This window comes from Aplidium turbinatum, chromosome 18, assembly GCF_918807975.1.
Source record: "Aplidium turbinatum chromosome 18, kaAplTurb1.1, whole genome shotgun sequence".
Lineage (NCBI taxonomy): Eukaryota > Metazoa > Chordata > Ascidiacea > Aplousobranchia > Polyclinidae > Aplidium > Aplidium turbinatum.
In genome coordinates this window covers 21,116,651-21,140,017 of record NC_137489.1, presented here as the reverse complement: position 1 = coordinate 21,140,017, position 23,367 = coordinate 21,116,651, and the positions used below count along the sequence as shown (strand labels likewise).

General features: G+C 38.1%; 1 protein-coding gene across 3 annotated transcripts in view; it reads left to right on the top strand.

The window, feature by feature from the left end:
• The window catches only part of LOC145787768 (WD repeat-containing protein 3-like), a 168,818-nt gene that overhangs the window by 50,200 nt on the left and 95,251 nt on the right, over positions 1 to 23,367 (top strand). For all 3 annotated transcript variants that reach the window (XM_082599589.1, XM_082599590.1, XM_082599587.1), the window contains exons 8-9: positions 2,452 to 2,575; positions 19,097 to 19,178. In XM_082599589.1, coding sequence (XP_082455715.1) covers positions 2,452 to 2,575; positions 19,097 to 19,178 — 206 coding nt within the window. The remainder of the gene's footprint in view (positions 1 to 2,451; positions 2,576 to 19,096; positions 19,179 to 23,367) is intronic.

Genomic DNA, 23,367 nt, shown 5'->3' with positions numbered 1-23,367 from the left:
GAGCTTCTGATCGCTGGAATGGTCTTTTTTATGACGCAGCCCCTCGACGAGTGAGCCCGGCGTTCCAAGCTTTCCAGACACGGAGGGAACCTTTGATGTGTTAACACAATAATTCTATACTGATTTATTTCTGAGACAAAGATTTTTTTTTCAAAGATAATTATAATAATAACAATATTTATATAGCGCCACATCCACAGTTAAACTATGCTCCTGGGCGCTGTACATGACAATGGTGATAATTAATACGGTACATTCAGTCATAATGTTCATTGAAATAGAACGTTTTCAAGCGAGCTTTGAATTCATTTAAATTATGATTTTTTTTTTCTTTAAAGATGAAGTTCTGTCTTGCTTCTGATACTAATGAGGTAATTTGTTCAAATATATACCGTAATAAATGTTTTTTGTTTGTGGTATTTACAATCGATTTTTTTTGTCATGTTTTTTTATTCAATAAAAGCAACTTTGCAGGCAATAAAGCGATTTAGAGGCACATTAGCAATTGCCAATATAATCAGCTATAAGCCAATTTAGAGAAAATAAAAATTGTGAATAACTCAAAAACATGACGTGATAGAGCAAAACCGATTTCAGATTTGGAATCAGCGCCCAAAACTACGTCTAGAATGGATATTGGTATCTCAGTTACCGACATGCCATATTTTTTGTGACGCTGTGTAATGAGAGCAATACAACTCTACTGCTTTTCAAGGGACTGGCGGCATTGCATACAGACTTAGTAGATGATAACTATTAATACACCGCTTGTACGTATTTCAGTAAAATGAATCGAGGTATAATCATAAAGCACTCTTTGATAAAGCACATCATTAAAGGTTTACTCAGTTATAAAGAAGCTGAGGAAACTAAGAGATATATTTCAATTTAACTGTATGGGTGTATACAGTAATTCAATGTGTAAAATGCTTCACTTAACTGGTTTTTAATGATTTTTAACAGTTAAATTGTTGCTGGAGCTATGTTCCTGTTTGACATTAAGCAGTTTAATGCAATTTAAGCAAATCTTTTTACCAGGTATCAAATTTATATTGTGTTTTTTTTGCCCGGTTTTCACCAATGGCATGGTAATTTTTCTTAGATTTTTTTTTTAATTACAACTTTATGTCTCAGAAATGGGTTGCAGCAATGTTTTTGTTTAAATTCATATTTGTCCAGATAAGCTTTTTTGTGGTGCAAACAAAGTGATACCAAGTTGTTCTCTTTAATGCAAGATCGTAGTATGAGCAATTGCTTGTCTTCATCATTCAAATTTTGTATCTCAAAAAAACCCATTTTTTTCTCATGTCAACAGGTAACATTCAGTTTGTGTGTTCAAACCTATACTACAGTTTTTCTGCATTTAGTCAGCAAAAATACAAGCAAAATCTATTGCAATATTAGTTTCACTATGGTAACATGAATTTCCAGCTCTATATCTGAAACATAGTGGCAATAATAAAAATAAACTTACTGTAATGTAAGGCAAAAGTCTCTTACGTTTCTTTTAATTATAACTAAGTTCTTGCTGGATGACACGGAGGGCTTTACATAAAACTAAAATCAGCTACTGTTTATAATATAAGCTGTACCCATTTTCAAACAGTTTACAACACCTTAATGAAATTCAGAAAAGGAGCCTTAATGTAATAATTGATGATAGCCTATGAAATTCATGAATTAATGATATCCGTTCTTGTCCTTCACTAAAAATATTATTATATACATCTAAAATATTGACATAAGCAATTCCTAGGTGTAAGATCAGAGTTTATCCTGAACAATAATTTCAAATATCCATTTTCACATTTTACAATATCCAATAAAGAAGACATTAGCACAAAATGTGTAGCTGTTGGATTTCAGCACTTAGCTTGTAGATTTTCACAAATACACAAGGAAATTTTTGCTTCACTGTAAAGGGGATTTCAAGACCTTTCATATGATACGTTACATGAAAAAAACTGAAGAGGGGCCTTTTTCAGCATAACCTACCAAAGTTTTGTTACGGTTGATTGATTTCCATTTCATAACAATATTAATAGGTCCTCAAAATCATTCAACCATGGCCAAAATGGTCGAAAATGTCTAAATGTGTTAACTTTGACACAAAGCAAGTTTTCACAAAATTTGAAGTTTGTAACATCAATGATGTATCTTTTATTAACATTTAAAGTTTGTCGTAACAATCTTTCACAAATTTCATGCTTGAGTGAATGCAAAAACACCTCATTTTCAAAAGACCATATCTCGAAAACCACTGAACCGATTTTGCTGAGATTTGTATCATTTTTCTCAGAATGACTTGCTCTGCAAAATGTCTAAATTTCATCAAAATCTGAGACCGTGGGTTACATTTTCCCTTTTTTTTGGTCAAGTTGACAAAGACTTACCGAGCTAAAGTTAAGTAAAATTCTCAACAGTCATGACTGTTCAACGATTTTATTTCAGGGTAAAGAGAAGACATTGGAAATTTATCGCTTATCCACAGAAAGTGAACTTAAAACGAAAATGAAAAAAAAACTTAAAAAGGCAAGGCGGTCACCCAATGAACTGAAACATCATGTTCGAGAAGGTTGGTAGTATTCATAGACCAAACAATGTAGCTTGGTTTGTCAAATTTTGAGAAATGCAAATTATGACGCATATTGATTATAACTCATAATAGGTGCACGACTGCACGTCTGGTTGTTCTAATTCAACGGTTGTTAAACTGGGGACTGTACCCCTTTTAAAGGGCGCAAACATTCTCCAAGGGAGCTGATAAGGCACGAAGCTGATAAGCTGTTGCAGTAGTTTACTACTGTATTGCAAAAGTCGTGAACAGAAATGTTGGTAACTCCTTCCTTACCTTGTGTCAGGATTATTGACTGGTGAAGTGGTATGTCTTTAACTCCCAGCGATTATTTTTGCAGTTGTTTAGTTCATTTTTCTATTAAATTATTTTGTGCGGCTAAAGTCACAATACCTTGTGGCTGTCGAGCCAGCTTTATACCATCCGGGACTCTGAGTGTGAGACTTTCTATCGCTCCTACCGAAACGCCATACCTGGTACTGCTTCTAACACGGTTACTCGAGTAATCAACTCGCCACCAGGTTACTCGAGCAGCTGGATGCAAGGAAGCTTAGCGATGGAATGAAGCCACCTAAACCTTCGGCTTCTCACACTCAAGCCGCAATGCATGGAGCATTATTGGAGCATCATCAACAACCTCACTGGGCGCTCACCAAACTCCCCTAACCAGTGTCTCATTTCTGCAAATGCCATCACTTCCCAGCTAGTACAGAACACAGTCTACAAGACAAAGGACCCCAAGGTACCCCTCTGTGGCAAAGTAAGTGTCTGCACTGTGGCGAGTGGAAACACTACCAGATAAAATAATATCCAAAGATTTCACCCCAGAGAGGAGTTCACCACCGCTCTTCGCCTAGTGAAACCACACAAGTCTCCAGGGCCGGATAAGATCTACTTTGTGCCTTATGCTGGCCCTGCCCTCAAGTCCTGGCTACGTAGATTCCTTTCTTCCTGTTTGCACCACCTCACAATCCCCAAAATCTGGAGAAGAACTTTAGACTAAAGCTTAGGGATCGCAACTACTACCTAAAGAAGCCTCACAAGCCACCAGAGGACCCACGGACGGAGCTTCTGTCCGATATCTCTCTGTCTTCCTTTTAAAATTCTCGAAAGGCTGATCTATGCCCACGCCAACCTAATCATTGACCCACTTCTCCGCAAAGGAGCAGGCTGGGTTTGCTCAGTTTTTACTTGCTTAGGTTCATCATTTACCAATTTCAACCACTTGCTGAAATGTTGCTCACTCATTTGTCACTTGCTCAACTGCAATGTGCTGAGTTCGCAACTGTTAAATTGTAGGAAACTCAAACAAGAGTAATTCCGGACCGGACCAAATTGGGCTTGATAACACTGCGTAACAAAATTCAAAATTGGTTTGGCTAGATTTTTTACGTGTATCTGTATGATTTTCAAGCGCTGATTCCAAAAATGCTATCAGTTTTTTTTTTGGGAGCAAGTCTTTTAGGCGCAGACAGTTAGGCGCCGGTCAAATAGGCGCGCACACTGTGGCGTCTGGATATTTAGGTGTGGAGCACTGTGGCGCCCGTTCATTTAAGTGCTTTTCCAAATCCAGTCTGCAGATTGTATCAGCTTGGCAGGTAGGGCAATGCTTTTCACACAAAATGTTGTATTGAGCAGAAAAATGTGTCATGGCTTCCGTGAGTGAAGCTGCTTAAACCGGCAATGCTTTTCACACAAAATATAATATTGAACAAAAAAATAGGTCATGGCTTCTGTGAGTGAAGCTGCTTAAACCGGCAATGCTTTTCACACAATTTGTTAGGCTATATTGAACAAAAAAATATATCATGGCTTCCGTGAGAAGCTGCTTAAAGCGGCAATGCTTTTCACACAAAATGTTATAATAAGAGAAAAATATATATATTATATTTTAAAACAATGAAAACTATTAATACTACAAAAAGTGCTCAATGCCAAGCAAAAAGGCAAAGCAGAGCGAATTAAATCAAATATAGTTATTACTATCTGAAGCCTTTACAAATTGTTTCACCTAACGGATCATCAGAAGGTCTGAAAAAACATGCAAACAGCAAAGAATCGATAATTCTGAAAAGATATTAAATATTACAACTGTAATTTAATCTGCCAAAAAGTTGTAATATTTAATATCTTTTCAGAATTATCGATTCTTTGCTGTTTATATTATATTTTAATGCGCGTGTTCGGCATTTATTTGTTGTTAGTCCAGGTTTGTGTCAGCGAAAGCTTTATCAATGAATTATTCAAGTTTCCAAACATGACTGAGTTCACTTTTAGTTATATAAGTCAAATAATAACTACACTAAACATCAGTAAAAAATATACCGTAGCCTATATTCAAGCGGGTGGTAGGCTTGAGTGAAGAGTAACTGAGTTTTCCGTCAAAACCCCGACTAGGTTTAACAACGAGCAAAGTCGCACCAGTATGCTTGCAACATGTAGCCAGAGTTCATATGCCTTATAGAAATGTATTCATGTAGTAGAGCATTGTCTCATACGTACTCGCCACACGACCAATCCATCCCGAGTAGAAGTAATTGCGAAAGATAACAGATTAAGTAAAGTTCCATCTGGCTGCAACCTGTGTTCAGGATGCATAGCAAATGTCCTGTGGAGATGTGCTAATATCAAGAGTAGTAGAGCGTTGTCTCGCACATCTCCACACACGTATTAACAAAACAACATATTTTTCTGTTGTATCAGTATCAAGACTATATTTGAGGATGGACATTAGTAATCAGGAATAGTCATGAGCACCACATGGACTTTGTGGCAGCTGTCGATCTAATCTTGTGAGTAGGTTTTGAAAAAGTTACGTCATTTGCAGTTGCGTGAGTTTGAGAGACACGCAAATCATGATGATGATTTTGGATAATAAACATATCGAAGTATGGCAAGATCATCAGCGGAAGAAGAGCTGTGACATATCCAAGTTATACCCTCATTCATTGCAATTGTTCCTCACAGTTCAGCCTGACCAGTTCCAAACCCACCATCAAATGTTAGTTTTTTCTCTGCATCACTAACAGTGATTTATATGCTTTGAGACTGGGTTCAATTTCTTAAATGCTGTGTACTTATTCTTCATTATTTAAGATAGAAAATTAATATACTTCAGGGAAGACTCAGCAACAAACAAAAATACAGACACTGATGCGGAATATGCACCAACAATCCCAGAACCTCATTTTCCAGCTCAAAAGAATTGTATCAATTAATACGTGATCTGGATCTTAAAAAATCTGAAGCAGAGTTATTAACATTCAGGCTAAATGAGTGAAACCTGCTTGGTGTTAACGTCAGAGTACTGCTTACAGAGATAGGCACTTGGAATAGATCATGATCTTACTCAGTGGCATTACACTTCTACCAAAAGTCACAAAGCAGTGTTACTTCACAATGGCAAACATATATCCGTCAATTTCACTCGCTTGTGCAATAGTCCGGGGCTGAAAGTGAGTTTTTAAAGTCAACCTATACTGGAATACTGAGTGGAACTTTTTTGTAGAAATACTTAGAGGCCGTAGGCTGGTCCCGAAAACCGAATTTTAGAAAATGCAATGTGACACTACCCAAAACATCTCCAAATGACCAAAAATGGACCCTGTAAAAATTTCAGAGAGATTGAACTTTGTTTAGAGGTGCCAGATTTTGTTTGTTTGTTTGTTTGTTTATCTTTATCCTGCATTGCGGGAAAGCGGACTTGAGCGCTATGCATCGGTGTACGCCTTCCGACATACACCTGACCCACGCTGCAGCCGACGGCAATGTCTGTTTTCCGGTTGTCTACTTTACTTATGACTTCAATTTGGTACTACCCATTACTCGAAATCGATCACTAGGTATAGGCAATTATCGTTAAGTTTCTTGCCCAGAGAAACAACAGCAAGTGCGGGTGGTTGGAGTCGAACATGCAGGCTCTCGACTGCGAGCCCAACGCGCTAACCACTCGGCCACGGCCTTAAAAATTCAGATTTTTTTCCTATGCGAACATATGGGAAATGGGAAGCTACAGTCTGTAAAACCATACTTGACACACTGAAGTTGTAATTATCCAACTGTTGATATAGTTGTAGGCAATGTCCTCTTTTAAACTGGGTTAATCTCTATTTGTCAGCATGATGTTGTTCCATTTCACAGACCACCATTACTTGGCTGCCATGTTGATAGTCTTAACAGTACAGGTAGATAAAATTATGTCACACCAGCTACTAAAGCTTTGTCTGTAGTTGAGCAAATATTCTAGATTCAGCTAAAGCTAGTTCGATTCAGCAATAGGCTAGTGGTCAGAAGTCTGGTGCTTGTGTCCTAATTTCAAAAGAATTGAACAAGGACATGTTTCATCTGGCTTGTCGTTACCATATTCTAAAACTAATATTACAAAAAGCCTTCTTGACATGCCTTGGGCAATAATCTGGACCAGGCAATCTCCTTTTTAAGCGATTTAAATCAAAATGCTGTACATTGAATAAAGATGGGTATGTGACACTGGAAAAAAATGACAGCAGCTTTTCTGATCAAATCATACAGTTCTGTAATCTGTATCCACCATTTGCGTAACAATAATTAATCAGCCAAGAGACAACTACCAAGAATTTTGAGAAATATTGGTCATAATCGTCAACGGAACACCACCACATGGAATTCGATTCTGTCAGCCTGGTGCCCTTCATCGCACCAGATGGATGTATACTGTATATGCACTCAAAATCTGGTTATTTCGAATGCAGTTTGATTTATCAAGTCAGGAGCAACGTGGTTTAAAGCAATTTGTTCTGTTTGTTTTGAAGGTGTATGTAAAATCATGGTTCACAGCACTTTTAGCTAAATGTGCACCACGACATGACCTGGAGCTCTTGAAAAGGGTAAATTTGTATGAGCAACACGGGTACAACCTAGTTCGAACCCTGAACAGTTCGTACCCTCAGTTCGTACCCTGAAAAGATCAAGAGAAAAAATTAAAAAAGCCGAAGTCGCTGATTGCAGTTTAATAGCACAAAGCCGAAGTCGCTGATTGCAGTTTAATAGCACAAAGCCGAAGTCGCTGATCGGAGTTTCCGCAAACAACTCGAGGGTTAGGGTTAGCGGAAACTGCGAAAAAATATTTGCGGACACTGCGATCAACTAGGGTTAGAGCATAGATTACTCGATGGTTAGGGTAAGAGGAAGCTGCGGAGACTGCGGAAAAATGTTTGCTTAAACTGCAATCAGCGAGGGTTAGGGTTAAAGAGCATAGATTATGATTATATGGTTAGAGTTATGGTAAAGGTTAACGGAAACTGCGGAAAAATGTTTGCTGAAACTGCGATCAGCGAGGGTTAGGGTTAGAGCATAGATTACTCTAAGGTTAGGGTAAGCGGAAGCTGCGGTTAGCGGAAACTACGGAAAAATGTTTGCGGAAACTGCGATCAGCGAGGGTTAGGGTTAGAGCATAGATTAGTCTATGGTTATAGAGTTAGGGTTAGCGGAAAGTGCAGAAAAATGTTTGCGGAATTGCGATCAGCGAAGGTTAGAGCATAGATTAGTCTATGGTTAGGGTTAGCGGAAACTGCGATCAGCGACTTCGGCTTTCTTTCTCTTGATCTTTTCAAGGGGAAAATTTTAAAATGTTTGCGGAAACTGCGATCAGCGACTTCCGCTTTTTTTAAAATTTTTCTCTCGATCTTTTCAGGGTACGAACTGAGGGTATGAACTGTTCAGGGTACGAACTAGGTTGCTTCCGAGCAACACAATGCAGGTTTATCGCAAGAAGCCATGAAAACATTTTCGAGGCACTTGTGGTATATAAGTGAAGAACTTGTGGGCTTGGCATTTTTTAATGATGCTGTTTCTGTTACTCAAAAAAAAGCCATGGTTTCCGCATTAACTCATCAAAGTAGTACACCTTCACAGCGTCTTTCTTGAGTACCAGATGATATTTCATCAAAAATCTGTCGCACTTTGTCACATCAAACACCATGAGATTTTTCCAGATTCTCAACTTACGATGTGACTTTCTGAAAGTGGAAATCACATCATGGAATGTTGATGACAATTATGAGAAAGCGCAAGCCATTGTTGGTGGGCTCCATGTAATCAATGACTTTGCTGAAAGAGGTGTTGCTTTGATGCGAAATTTTAACAATGTATCATATAATATAATGTATATTAACAAAAGATGAAGAGCAAATTCAATACATTCTACAAGTTGTGGAACAGCAAATCTTCAGAAAGTGTATCAGTCCACAGACTGAATTGTATTATGTATTTATCTTTAGAATGCACCAGTTAATAATCTTGTTGCGAGTTAAACTTCTAGTTTTCTAGTAATATACTTTGGAGTTATAATCATGCACAAAGCATAGTACTAGAAAATTATATCAGTGAACTTCCTACTGCAGAGTTGGATGAGAGTACAGTATTCTTGCATATCATTTTTCTCATGTTTATTGTTCGGGTCTGCTACTATTCGGTGAGTCCGATTCGGTGAGTCTGATTCGGTGAGTTCCTAACCTCTAACCCCTAACTCCTAACCCCTAACCCTAAAACGGCAATGATACTTAGGCCACGGTACCCAATAATTAAAAAAAAAAAAATTGAAAAAATTCCCCGTTAAGGGATCGGACTCACCGAATCGGACTCACCGAATCGGACTCACCGAATCGGACTCACCGAAACGGGCCATTCCGTTGTTGTTCGTTCTGCTATGATGTGTTATATCTTTTTAAAGTGCAATTGCAAATGTTACGTTATCTTGGGAGGGTTTTGTAAATCGCTCAATTTATTAAATTTTCACCTATAATCTGGCACCTCTAAACCTTTATCAAATTCTTTCAAACTTTCAGGGAAATGTTTTTATATAAAAAGAAACCAAATAGAAGTGTGTGCACTACAATTTTTTAAGTTTGAAATTTTTGCATACATTTGAGGACCACCCTATTAGAGGGGTCCTATATGAACAATTTTAGAGATGTTGCCTCCTTCCAAACCCTGGGCAACATCCCAATTTCCTTCGGTTTCCAAAGTCCGTAAAATCGGGAAAATTTGCCAAGACTAAATTTGGAAAAAATTTCAATTGGTCCAAACAGAGGCATGTTATATATCAATTTAAAGGATTTTTTGTCCAGATTAATAATATTGAGGTCTTGAAAGTTCTAATCACTTTGAATTTAAGTTATTTAAATTAACAATTTTCGATTGTTTTATAAAAAAATTGTAAGAAAAAAAGGGATTTGGAGAAGCATTATTTTGAAAAACTGCTAAACTCTTTATTTTATTTGACAAAGTAGATAGTCATTCTTTAGCAGATAAAAGTTTTTCGTCGCTGTCACTCTCACTAGGACTATTGCCAACATTCCATTCATTTTCGCAATCGCTGCATGTACAAAAATCGGTACAACCAATTTTTGATTTCGAACAGGAACATGCTTTTGTGTTACATTTCGAAGCTGAAAAAAGAAAAGAGTTTGTCTTAGAGTTTTTCATGTTCATGATAATCCTTGTCTTTTTACCACTAAACATGGCTGTCAATTCATTCTTCTAAAAATGAATGGAGCAGCCAAACTGAAGGGTAAAACAATGAATTCGTGTATCATGTGACGTGACTATCATTGGTCGAAGCTATGGAAAGATTAAACTTGCTATTATATGATATCATCAAATGCTAACTTGTGCATCCACAGCTACTGATTTTTAAGACCTCGTCAGGAGCAGATTTGATTCCAGTTGGTAGCATAATTGGATGGAGTGTTTTGGTTTCTTCATCTTTATCCCATCCGTACTAAAAGAAACCAAAAGAAAGAAACACAAAAATTATGATCTTTTTGAATTGTATAGCAATCTTTTTCAATGAAATAAATGCCTAGTTACACAGAGATTAAAATAGAATTCAAATATAAATGTCTATCTATTTTAAACTACCTGGCAGGGGTCCAAATTTGGTGGATTACCATCGTAACACGATCCTCAAACCAGTCTTTGATATCTTGCTCGTTTGATAAGTTCGAGAGCTTCATCTGTGGTGGTAGCGAACAAAGAGGTGGTGGTGTGGAAGTTATTTTGACTCCCCCGGTTTTACGTCGCCAAATAGTTTCCCTGAAAAGCAAGATTGTATTTAGTTATTTATTACTATGATTTGTTTAAGGTTGTGATTATCACAGTTGCATCTGATGACTGACGAATGTAACCTAGGATTACAAAACGCTTTGCGCTATTTCCAACAATTGGTTTTCTTATTTGGGCTGCAGTTCACAATAGTTTATTAAGAGTTGATCGAAAAAAATTATTAACACTTTTTTACGAATAATAAAGAAGAAAGTTACCTGTTATCTGCAGAGCTCGTGCTTTTTCCATTGTAACAAGTAGCCACAAAGTTCTCGCACTTGTTGATATATTCATCCTCGTCAGCTGTTTCGTCGCCAAGATGAAGAAGGGGTGACTTTTTAATGGCACTTAGGGCTTTCTTCTTACCCACACCATACATCATAGGTACGCTGTCACAACCGGTCATTTCATGCATGGACATGATCTGGGGGAATGACATCTATGTGCTTTCGAACAGACTCTTTGATAGAGATCAGATTCTTTCCTTCTTTAAATCCTTCCATGAATACTTCAGCTTCCCACTGTTTGATTTGATACGAGTGGCACAGAAGAACGAAAACATCCGTATCTTCACAACAAACTTTGATTGATGATTTGCCATTCAGTGAGTGCTGCAAAAACCTGACGAGGAATGATAACATCAGCTTCTTCTTGTGTCGTCATCAAGTCGTGTCTTTCTGAATGTCTACCATAGTGAAGTTCCTTTGGGATGTCATCTTTTGAAGTGATGATGAGTTTGTTGGAAACTGATGGGAGATTTCCCATCAAATCTGCTTTAACCATTTCATTAAGTTGGACCTTGCTTTTAGTGACACGTAAGGTGATTTCTTTGGAAGGCAATGGGCTTGACTTGTTTAGTGTCGATCATAGATTAGATAGACATCTGACTTCGCCAACTTTTTAGAAATGTAACATCGAACACCTCAAGGAAATTGTTCACCTTTCCTCAGGCCAATGAATTGCACTGTGAAGCATTGCGCAACCATCAATCACTATCGCATCAGGAACAATTTTCCTTGCAGAGACTTCGACTTTCAAAACATTTTTTAAAACAGATTTTGATGTAGATTATCTGCCTTCTCCTTTGTCTTTGAATAGTGCTGTTGGAACAGGTGCAAGTGCATACTTGAATAGATCCTCCAACTGGATACGACCAGCAGACAACAAATACGATAGAAAATTATATCTGTGTTGTATACCTCTGCTGTTTTGTTCTTTGTTCCAGACTTGCCTGTTTCTTTCATTGTAACAACTTCCTTCTTTATTGCCGATCGAAAACCATCAGGTAATGATTTCTGGAATGAAACCATTTGTTTTTTACCAATCTCCACCGATTTATTGACATTTACTTTAGTACCAGACAGCTGACCAGTATAAATGTTGCAAAGAGCACTTTCTGGATGGTTTGAAAAATCGAGAGGATGGAGGCATGTTTCAAGAAAGTTTTGGAGCTTTACCTTGTCTGTAAGATCTTCTTTCATCCTTTTTTTTCTTCCTTGTGGGTTGGCATTGTACATTCTTGATTCTCTCTGATGGCATCCAAAGATTGGAGTACTTCATTGCATGAGTGTTGACTTTTGGCCCAGATTTGCAAGGTTCTTGGCTTTGTTGTCTTTCCGTTGATTCCATTAGGACCTTTGCCGAACTTCATGTAGGAGGTTTCAATCATCATGTCAGACCAAATACCATTCCATATGCCTTCTCTTTAACGCAGAACATGTTCTCTTTTCAAAAACTGGTCGAGGATTGTTGGTGGTAACCTTGACATTGTCAGCAGATAACATAACCCAAACCTTGCATAATTGATATGTCCAGCAGCCAAAAAGTAAGGAATCATTCGGTGACATGCATAAAGATGCGGGGGAAATTCTCCTTCTTGTTCTGCTCGTACAAACAACATCATAGCAGAACTGGCCGTATCAGATTGTTAATCCAATGCTCAGCAATCATACTCTTCTGTGCTAAAAATTCCATTCTTTTCTCCAGATCTTCAAAGGAATATACATCATCTATGAAACTCTTAAGAAATTCCATGACAGCAAAATTTAGTGCGCTCATGTTCATAGGGAACTTTTTACCAGTCATCATTTTCAGTACATTTTCAAAAGCAGATTGTAACCAAGGGACAAGACCACTGTTTTCCATTAGAACTCCAACACATCCTATGAAAGGGTCTGCTACTATTCGGCGAGTCCGATTCGGCTAGTCCTATTCGGCGAGTTCCCTATTCGGCGACAGCTCTTTTCGGCGAGTGCCCTATTCGGCGAGTTTTTGAAATTTTTGAAAGGAAATTATCGGGTACCGTAGCTTAATTATAATTGCCGTTTTTACATCGTTTTAACGTCGCTAAACGTTGAAATCGTGCAGAAAGGAATAAAAAGAAAATGTTTGAACTATTAAATTAAAATTCGTCATGTCAGTTCAGTTGTTTTTATTTTTGACCATCATATGAAAAACAATACACGTCAACATAGCAAAGGTAGAAGCGACAAAACGCGAACGTTAAAACGTGCTTGAATTCGTCATGTCAGTTCAGTTGTTTTTCTTTCTGATTATGATATCAAAAACAATACACGTCGACATAGCAAAGGTGTAGAAAAAGGTAGAAGCGACAAAACGCGAACGTTAAAACGTGCTTATGACCGAAGTAAGTTACTGAGTTGAAAGAAATTTGGCACGGTCGCAACACTTTCAGAAAAGTTTAAGATATGAAGGGAAAATAAAACAAAGAAAATGTTCCGAAAAAAAAATAAAGTAGATCATGTTTATGTCTATAAGTTAGTACTTTTAAATAGTTAAAATGATTAGGTTGGACCAACAAATGTGTGGCCTACAGCTTGGATTGAAAGGAAATTATCGGGTACCGTAGCTTAGTTATCCCGACCAGCAAAAATTTGTTCCAAGAACACAGTTCATTTTTACATTGTAGTAACAGAATGAAAAGGCTAAACAAATGTGTGGCCTATCGTGTTAACGTCGCTAAACGTTGAAATCGTGTAGAAAAGGGTGCTTTTGCTGACTAGGATACTTTGAAACTGAGAAACATTCACAGAAGCCCTACGATTTGTTCCAAGAACCCATTTAGCATAACATTTCATTTGTACATTGATTCAACGTCTGAATACATTATCTTAAGAATGCAACGTATCGTAGGGCTTCTGTGAATGTTTCTCATTTTCAACGTATCCTAGTCAGCAAAAGCACCCTTTTCTACACGATTTCAACGTTTAGCGACGTTAAAACGATAGGCCACACATTTGGTTAGCCTTTTCATTCTGTTACTACAATGTAAAAATGAACTGTTAGGCTAACTGGGTTCTTGGAACAAATTTTTGCTGGTCGGTATAACTAGGCTACGGTAGCCTACCCGATAATTTTCTTTCAATCTAAGCTGTAGGAGTGTAGGTCACACATTTGTTGATCCAAACTAATCATTTTAACCATAGGCTCCTAAGCCGTGGGGGCCAGACCCCCACGCATATTTCCGCGTGGGAGCAACTTTTTATGCGGCATTGATACATAAAACAATAGATGAACTAGCGATCGGCAGCAGAAAAACATTTTTAAATGCAAACCGCAACAGCTTCGCAGTAAACAATCACTAGAACGAGTAGCGATGCTACAATCCCACCCCAGACAAAAAAATGACTGATTTTGCTGCCTGTGACATAGCAAAAATCTACCATTTTGCGTCGATTCAATGTCATCAGATGTTGAATGCACCCAAAAACAACATAATTTGCTACGTTGACGCAGCGTGCGTTTAACTTAATGCGCTTGCAAACAGCCTCGCTGTCGCTTTCGAAAGTCGAAACCTCTGCAGAGAATTGTCGTGGCAGTGAATCGTTTGCTGTGAAAATGAACTTGAAGTCGCGGCCCGAGGTTACCACTAACCAACGTAACAAGGGCTGGTACAAACCGCACTGCCCACAGTCGCACAAGCGGCATAATCAACACAACAACGGACTCGCGCAAACTGCATGGCGCACACACGACCGTTGCCATAGAAACCCGATCAAAGGCGGGGAATATGCGCATCTTTTGTTTCATCTGCAACACGAAAACGGGCGTATTACAGCGAATTGAAACTTGAAAGCTGGTCAGCCATAAGTTGCGATATTGTAGTGAAAAGGAAGCAATGTCAAGTCGAAAACTTAATCAAACGTCTCTCTGTAACTATTTTTCAAGGGCTGTTTACGGATGTCAGCAACTTTTAAATTTATTAAAGGTGACATGCTGTTGAATTGATGTAAACATGAATGATTTTGCTTTCAACAGGTATATTTTCAAGCATATGATCAAGTTAGTATTTTCATTCCATTTACAGTATACCTTTTAGTAAACCTTTTCGTCTCTTGTTTCATGCTAATAAATCTAGTTCGTTGCTAAACTTTATGTTGTGCTTAGCTTAAAGAGTCGCAGTCCATCAACCTCTAGCCAACGCTGACGCATAGCATGTGTTTTGGTCGAGCTTTGTTTATAATAATTAACTGTAGGTCGAACGTAGCGATAACTCCGAGTGTGGCAATAAAAGCAATCCTAGTGTGACGGCATAATTACGTCATCCATCTGCGTGACATTTCGCCGAAATTACCTTGCTGCTGATGAAACACGCTTTTGCCCCCACGGTCAAAAAAATTGTTAGGCGCCTATGATTTTAACTATTCAAAAGTACTAACTTATAAACATAAACATTATTTTTTTTGTAACATTTTCTTCGTTTTATTTTTCCTTCATATCTTAAACTTTTCTGAAGGTGATGCAACCTTGCCAAATTTCTTTCAACTCAGTAACTTACTTCGGTCTTCAAGCACGTTTTAACGTTCGCGTTTTGTCGCTTCTACCTCTGCTATGTTGACGTGTATTGTTTTTCATATGATGGTCAAAAATAAAAATAACTGAATTGACATGACGACTTCAAGCACGTTTTAACGCTCGCGTTTTGTCGCTTCTACCTTTGCTATGTTGACGTGTATTGTTTTTGATATGATGGTCAAAAATAAAAACAACTGAACTGACATGACGAATTTTAATTTAATAGTTCAAACATTCTCTTTTTATTCCTTTCTGCACGATTTCAACGTTTAGCGACGTTAAAACGATGTAAAAACGGCAATTATAATTAAGCTACGGTACCCGATAATTTCCTTTTAAAAATTTCAAAAACTTGCCGAATAGGGCACTCGCCGAAAAAGGCTCTCGCCGAATAGGGAACTCGCCGAATCGGACTAGTCAAATCGGACTCGCCGAAACGGGCCATTCCGCCTATGAAACTCATTAACCAGTGCATACCACTAAGTCTTGGAATTATGTGGTTCCATCGTAAAGCATCAGACCAGATAACATCTAAAGCTACTTTGTGAAGTTGCTGTGATCCAATGTGAAAACAGTTAATCCTTGCCCTGATTGAACAGTGATTCTTTCAGCCTCATGCATCACAGTCAAAATTGTTGAGGGATCAGATGGTGTTTTATCGATGAGTGGTAAGAAAGTTACCTTGGATTTTGGTTTCAACAAGATGGCAGACTCTCGCAGCTGCTTGTAATTATATCCATTGAAGTCAGGAGATAACTCTGATGCATGATACTTCTTAATAAATGAAAGATCGTCACATCTACTTCTATTCAAACTCAAAGCTTGATGACACAATATCTGCAGTAGTAGTATTTGGTATTTTCAAAATGATTCTAGCATAGGGGGTTCTTTTGCCCCTTGAAATACTTCATTTCAGTTTCTTTCAGTTCAACACTTTTTAAGTTCTCTTGTTGTTGTTGCGATCGTATTATTTGTTACTTGTCATAAGTCTTCTTCTTGCGTGTGAGGCCGCCACAGATTACGTTGTTACATCCAGGCGCAGCAGCCAATGGATTGTGTATTCATCGAGCGTTGTTAGGTCCACATGTCTATCTTGTGGTCGGTATACAGGACATTGATAGATAATGTGGTGTGCAGTTTGAAAATCTGAGCCACACGCACAAGATGGTGAATCAGCGAGGCCCCCCTGGAACATGTTGCTGCTAAAACGGCCCACTCCAGTCCGCAGGCGATTGAGCTTCACCCATTCCTTCCCGGGTAGTTCTGCTCCAGGTTGGGTGTTGGTATTGGGAAGGACTGTGAATTGGGTTGGTCTCGCGACTTCTCTCCATTCACGGTTCCAAACTTCGGAAATGTGGAAGTTCGATTTACAGATAGCTGCAGCATGTCGAGAGAACGGGCGTCGAGATTTCAAGCGCTGGGGCTTTTGGAAGTGCGAGTTTAGAACAATCTGGTTGAGGAGGTGGTCCTCCCTTGACATAGCTTGTTGGACTAGATTACGTACGTGGTTTTACCTACGAAGTCTAACTGAGGCGATGCCTGATAGGACCGGCAAAAAGTCAGTGGGAGTTGGAAGCAGGCAACCGGTGATTATTTTCATGGTGGTGTTGAGGGCAGTCTCAATTTTGGAAGTGTGTACGCTGCGGCACCAAGTGGGGGAAGCATATTCGTAAGTGCTATAAACAAGTGCAAGAGCACTTGTACGGTGTGTGGATGTGGATGTACTAGCACCTCAGGATGTTCCAGCTAGGCATCTCAGCAAGTTGTTGCGTGCTGATAGCTTAGCGTGGAGGCCTTGGAGGGCTTCAGCATTGTTACACTTGTTAGGTTTACAATGGGATTTATTAATCAATAAAATACGATCTTTCCATTGCCTCTCAAAAATCTTTTTTTTAATTTTTTAAATTGCTCATAATATCGCTATAAATTATGCCAGCTATAAAATACTTGGAAATAAAATTATCTGGATGATTGATAGCTCCACCCCCTAAATGAATATCTATTTTCAAATTTCATTGAAAAATGCAATTTTGTAAACTTTTTGAGTTTTATTAAAAAAGTGCACTTGGTAAAGTAGCAGTTTTAACATTCTGCAAGTTTACACGTTTACACGATTCTATTCGAGAAAAGCTACACCCCCTGCCAATTACCAATAACAAAAGCAACCTTTTTCAATTACTCAACATTTTGCATTTTGAATTATTTTCCGATTTCGATTGGAGTGTACTGTCATCTACTTCATGCTTTAATTTCTACTTTGTTATCTACTTCATGCAGTAATATTGCGTGTTAATGCGTGACAAACTGTGAGGCGGGAATTTATTGGTCTGACATAGGAGTTACTTGTTATATCATAGAAAAAATTACGAAAAGTCGTCCAGTAAAACTTTTCGCCGACATTTCAGTTTTATTCAGCTTAAACATGCCACCAAAAAAGCGTTCAAAATTGCAGCCCTCCATTGAGTCATTTTTTGTTGCGTCTAGTCAGGATTTCAGCCAGCATGAAAGTGACCAAACGCCTGAACGAAACGAAAGTGTGCCACTGCCAAAAGGCGTTAGCATGATCAGGGAGGTGGAAGAACCGAGCATGAGCAGGATAATTGCTGTTGAAGGGAGAAGCTATCAAAAATCGTGGGAGAGTGAATTCCCATGGCTAGAATATAATAGATGCATAGATAGAGCATTCTGTCCGATTTGCAACTATGTCGCAACTGCTTGATCTATTTGTAAGCAATGAAACAATTTCATTAATGCTTCCAAACGTGGTCTACATTGTAAAAATATACTTATCGTTGCCTTCCACCACCTGCGAGGCAGAGCGATCCTTTAGTGCACTCAGGCGCATAAAAACCTACTTGCGATCTACCATGACGCAACAGCGATTGAACCACGTCCTAATTTTAAATGATTATCAAGCTGAAGCTTCACGGTTACAACTTGACCAGTTGATTAACAGTTGGATTGACAGAGCTGCTGTTCGCAAAAACATCTTTGCCAAATGTTAAGTTTCAGAGCAGCAACGTAACAATAAAATTCACAATATACCTCATGTGCTTTGTTTTAAAGTTGCTTTGTAAATTATCGAGCTTCAAATCAGGTGTGATAAGACAATTGCATCTACGAAACACGCTTAGTAAAAATCAAACAAAAACATGCAGTTTGAAAGTTTTTAGATTGCCATATTGTGCTATCTCCGCCACCCCGTGCAAAAATAAAAGTTGGCGCCTATGGTTTTGAGAGTAGCCTATGATTGAAGTTGACTGACTTCTTATTTGTTGTTTGTGTACTGAGTAAGTTTATGAAAAATAGCTCAGAAAACAATGTTAGACCGGTAAAAATACACACACTATCGTATATTACCGTACACCCACAAGTTATTAACAACTCTGACGCCTATAAAAATAATCAAGTGGACTGGTTGAACAGACATTTTGCGATGATAACATACACTCAAGTCTTGAACATTGTGATTGGTATATATAAAAAGTGGCCTATGCTATTCTGTAATGGGAATGTTTGAAGCTCAGTATGAAAATTTTGCTTAACAGAACAATATAGTGTGGACTTAGTGCTACGAAAATGTGTTTATGTAACTAATAATGTTTTATGGTTTTATTATTTTAGATGAGGATGGTGCGACTGCAGAGCTCACATTGGACGACGAGTTTGTGTTTGTTGGATCTGCCATGTGCATGGGAAAGATTAGGTAAGTTATAGATTAAGCAATATCTCACGTATAAAATAATAGATACTACCTAATTTCTGATTGTTATTAGAAATGTGCTTATGCTCATCTTGAAGTGCAGAAAAGGTTTAAAAATTTATTTGCAAATACTTGGTTGTATGGGCAACTACATGAATACAGCTTTTCATATTGAAACAGACTTTGTAAAAAGTAGAAGATATAGTAAACAGCAAGTCTATGGAGTCGGAGGGGTTTAGTCGTGTCCAGAGTAGGAGTCGTTAAAAAAAAAGCTGACTTACAACGATAGACAATAAAATGTTTAAAATTCAAAGAAAATGAAAGGGTGTACCAGCAAGCATCTGTAGGATTGGCCCATGATACTAGAGAAGGATCCACAGAGGATACAAACTGATATGAATGAATCAACAAGTGAATAAAAAATAACAGTTAACCTCTCAAGTACATGTAGCTCCACACAAAGTGAAATTTACATGCCTTTTAAAAAAAGAGTCAAAAGGCATGTAAATTTCACTTTGTGTGGAGCTACATGTACGTGAGAGGTTAACTGTTATTTTTTTATTCACTTAATAAAATATTTGTTTACATTTTTTTAAACTATTGTTTCTTGTTCTTCGTATTGTGCTCTAAAACTTTACCAGAAAATGGAAGTGTTTATTCTTGTCAGTTTTTGTGAAAGTCGCTGTCACAATTTCGATCACAACGTAAGGAGTATTAAGTTTTACAAAATGAAAAAACCTGGCAATGCTGTAGCCGGAGTCGGCCAGTTATAAACCGATGTCGGAGTTTTACATTTTCAGAGCACGCCTTTTAGGCGTTTGGCGCCTGCCACATAAGTGCACACAGTGGCGTCAGGATATTTAGGTGTTGCGCACTGTGGTGCCCAGTCATTTATTTGCTATTTCCAGTAAACTCTATTTCATTGGGTGCTTGATGGTAATACTGCAAATTATATCAGCTTGGCAGGTAAGGCAATGATTTTCACATCAAGTGCTATATTGCACAAAAAAAATATGCAGTTTTGTTAAGGCGTGTGTCCGGCATTTATTTGTTGTTAATTCAGGTTTGCGTCAATAAAAGTTGTATCAATAAATTAGTTAAGTTTCCAAACATGAATGAGTTCACTTCTAGTTAAGTTAAATATTATTTAATTACACTAAACATCAGTAAAAAACATACTGTATGTTCAAGGGGCTGGTAAGCTTGAGTGAACAGTGACTTAGTTTTCCAGCACTGCACACTGATATGTTTCAAAGTGAAATTCACTTTGTAATGCAGCGGGGGGGGGGGGGGGGGGAGATTCGGGAGAACTGTCGCATAATCAACCATTTATGATAAATTTGACACACTGAAAAGCACCTGAATGACTAGGCACCGAACCTAAATATCCTGACGCTACAGTGTGCGCACCTATTTGGCAGGCGCCAAACTGTCTGCGCCTAAAAGATGTGGACCCTTCATTTTTGGCCCGACTTCACTGGTAAACAGTCAACCCATGATCGCATTTAATTGAATTTATTGGCTCTATTTAGAATCTGTTTTTCAAACTGGTCTTGACCAGCGAACACCGCTTTTTAACTTCATTTACCACTAAATGTATAACTATCAATTTGGTTGAACAGAAACACTGATATAAATTTAGAAAAAAAGAGTAAATATAGTATTCATCATCATTATGCGTCGTCTCCAAACCAATGATTGGCTGTCAATTGCTTCAACACATCACGTTCTTCCACTGCTCTCTTTGCTTCTCCGATGCTTGACAAATCAGTCCACTGTTCTACATCATCTACCCAAGTTGGTCTCCTTCTATCAAACCTTCAATAACCAATTGATGTAGCTGTCCTGCTGATTCTCTCGAAATATGTCCCAAGAATTTTCATCTTTTGGTTTGCTGAACCGTTTGCCCATCTGTCTTGCATTCCAATTTTTTCTAATTACTTTGTTTGTAATGTGTTTTTTATATGATAGTTTTAATATTCTTCTGTAGTACTAGAGTTGAAAAGCGTTCATTTTTTGTGAATTTCTTTGTGGCAGGTCCAATGTTCACTTCTTTATGACAATTGGTTTGATATAACAAGATAGTAGTCACAGTTTTAATTGCAAATTTATATCTCTTCTTAAAAATTCCTTTCATTTTCAAAATGATATTTTTGCTTGACCGGTTCTTCTTTATGTGTTCATCTGTGCGGCCTGCAATATTGTACAGCAGCAAGACATGGGTGCTAAGTGAAAGTAAACTTGCAATTCTAAGAATTGAACAAGAGCAATGGTGAAAGTAATGCGTGGAGTAAAAAGCAAGAGGGTGAAAGAGACCGAAGCACTAATTGATGTGCTAATAATGAGGGAGACTATAGACCAGTGCTTTCCAACCGGTGGGTCGTGAAGCCATTTCAGGTGGGTCGTGAAGCATTTCTAAATGTTACTGAATGTTAAAATTTTCTAAAAAAATAACTGACATTACTATGGATCTCACAAGCCGCAGTTTGGTCTTGAACAGTACAGCGCCTTCGCCATCGCTAATCTTATTTTCACTTCATTTGCTGACTTTCCATTTTCATGAATTGTACACCTTGTTTTCTATTAGATCGGAAAATTATTGCATTATCATTACATAACAATTATGCAACAATGTAACAAACATGTAAAATTAGATGTGTTGTGTCGCATTAACTATTTCAGTACGTGTGCCCGAGGTTTTTTTTAAGGTTTGGTTTGGGTGACTGCTAAGTAGTTTTAAGAGACCGCAAGTGTTTCATTTAAATATCAAAAAATAGCCATATTTGCTTAAACGAATTATGTATTAGGCTACCGGCAGTGCACAATCACAGAACAAATTTTTCAGGTTCTATCTCATGCAACAAAACAATCAAACAAAGTGTGCTTGTTGGCTTCTGCTTGTTATGTTTCCACACGTAAAAACCGGTCATTATGCGCCATAAATCAGAAATAAACATTGACTAGTATCGAAGGTGCACTTCTTTTGTGAATAATTCTTTGATTCAGCTGTTAGCTGTACCTCCACTTATTCTTTTTTCCGGACGTAAACCATTGATAGTAGGCTATATTCGTATTATCGACAAGACATAGCAAGAAACAACCATTACTTTTCTACTGTAGTTGCAAGTCCAAACTTTGGGAAACCGCTGGAAGGTGCTTGGAGAACCTTTGGAAACAGTGCTTGGAGGGTGCTTTGGAAACCGCTTGGAGGGACCGAAACGGTCCCCCAAAACACCTTAAAAAAAACACTGCGTATGCCAGTAGTAAAGATGCCATAATAAAGATGTCATATCTTATTGTGGGTTGCACAATAAAACTTGCATTAAAAGTGTGTCGCAAACTGAAAAAGGTTGGGAAGCACTGCTATAAACCTACTTGCGAGAGAAAATAAAGTAAGATGGTATGGACAGGTGGTATGGAGGGAGGAAGGAAGTTTTCTTTGAAGGGCTTTGGGCTTGAAGGTATATGGGAAGAGGAAACGGAGAAGTCCGAAAAGAACAGGTGAAGAATAAGGCAGACGAAGTTGGGCTGAAGGATGAAGATGTGATGGATAGAATGAGATGGAGAATGGGAGTGAAGGCAATCGCTGCAAGGAAAGAAATGGCCTCCCCCGTTAATTGGGATAAAATTGAATACCTATAAACCTACATCATTCAGCCCTCAAAATTAGCTTCCATCTTCGACGGCAAAAACCTTGCCGTCGCCAAATCAACAAACCTTGAGTTGAGGCGGCAATTGCCGTATGCTTTAATCAAAAAAAAATTTATGTGCTTCTTCATCGTGTGTCTCACGGCGGTAGCCCAGAGCATCAGGCACGCTATTTTATACGCTGACAATGCTCTTGTGAACTGTAAAAATTTGCAACCTTATAAATACTGGCTTAATTGTTACGCAAAAGTTATTCTTTCATCGAATGCTTATTTTTGACCGGTGTCGTTGCGAATATAAAAAGTGGTACAAAATTGAATAAATGGTTCTTCGGCAGTAAAGAAAAGTAATGCTTCCGATCATATGGCATCGCGCGTACATGAACGGGCAGTTTTGCGTCTTCAAGTATTCCAGCGACAGGGTTGAGAAAAACCCGGGTTTTTTTAAAAAAACCCAACCCGCCCGTTTTTTTTTTTAAAAAACCCGGGTTTTTTGGGTTTTATTGAGTTTTTTTAAAAAAGATGCAAAAAAAGGTAGATTCATG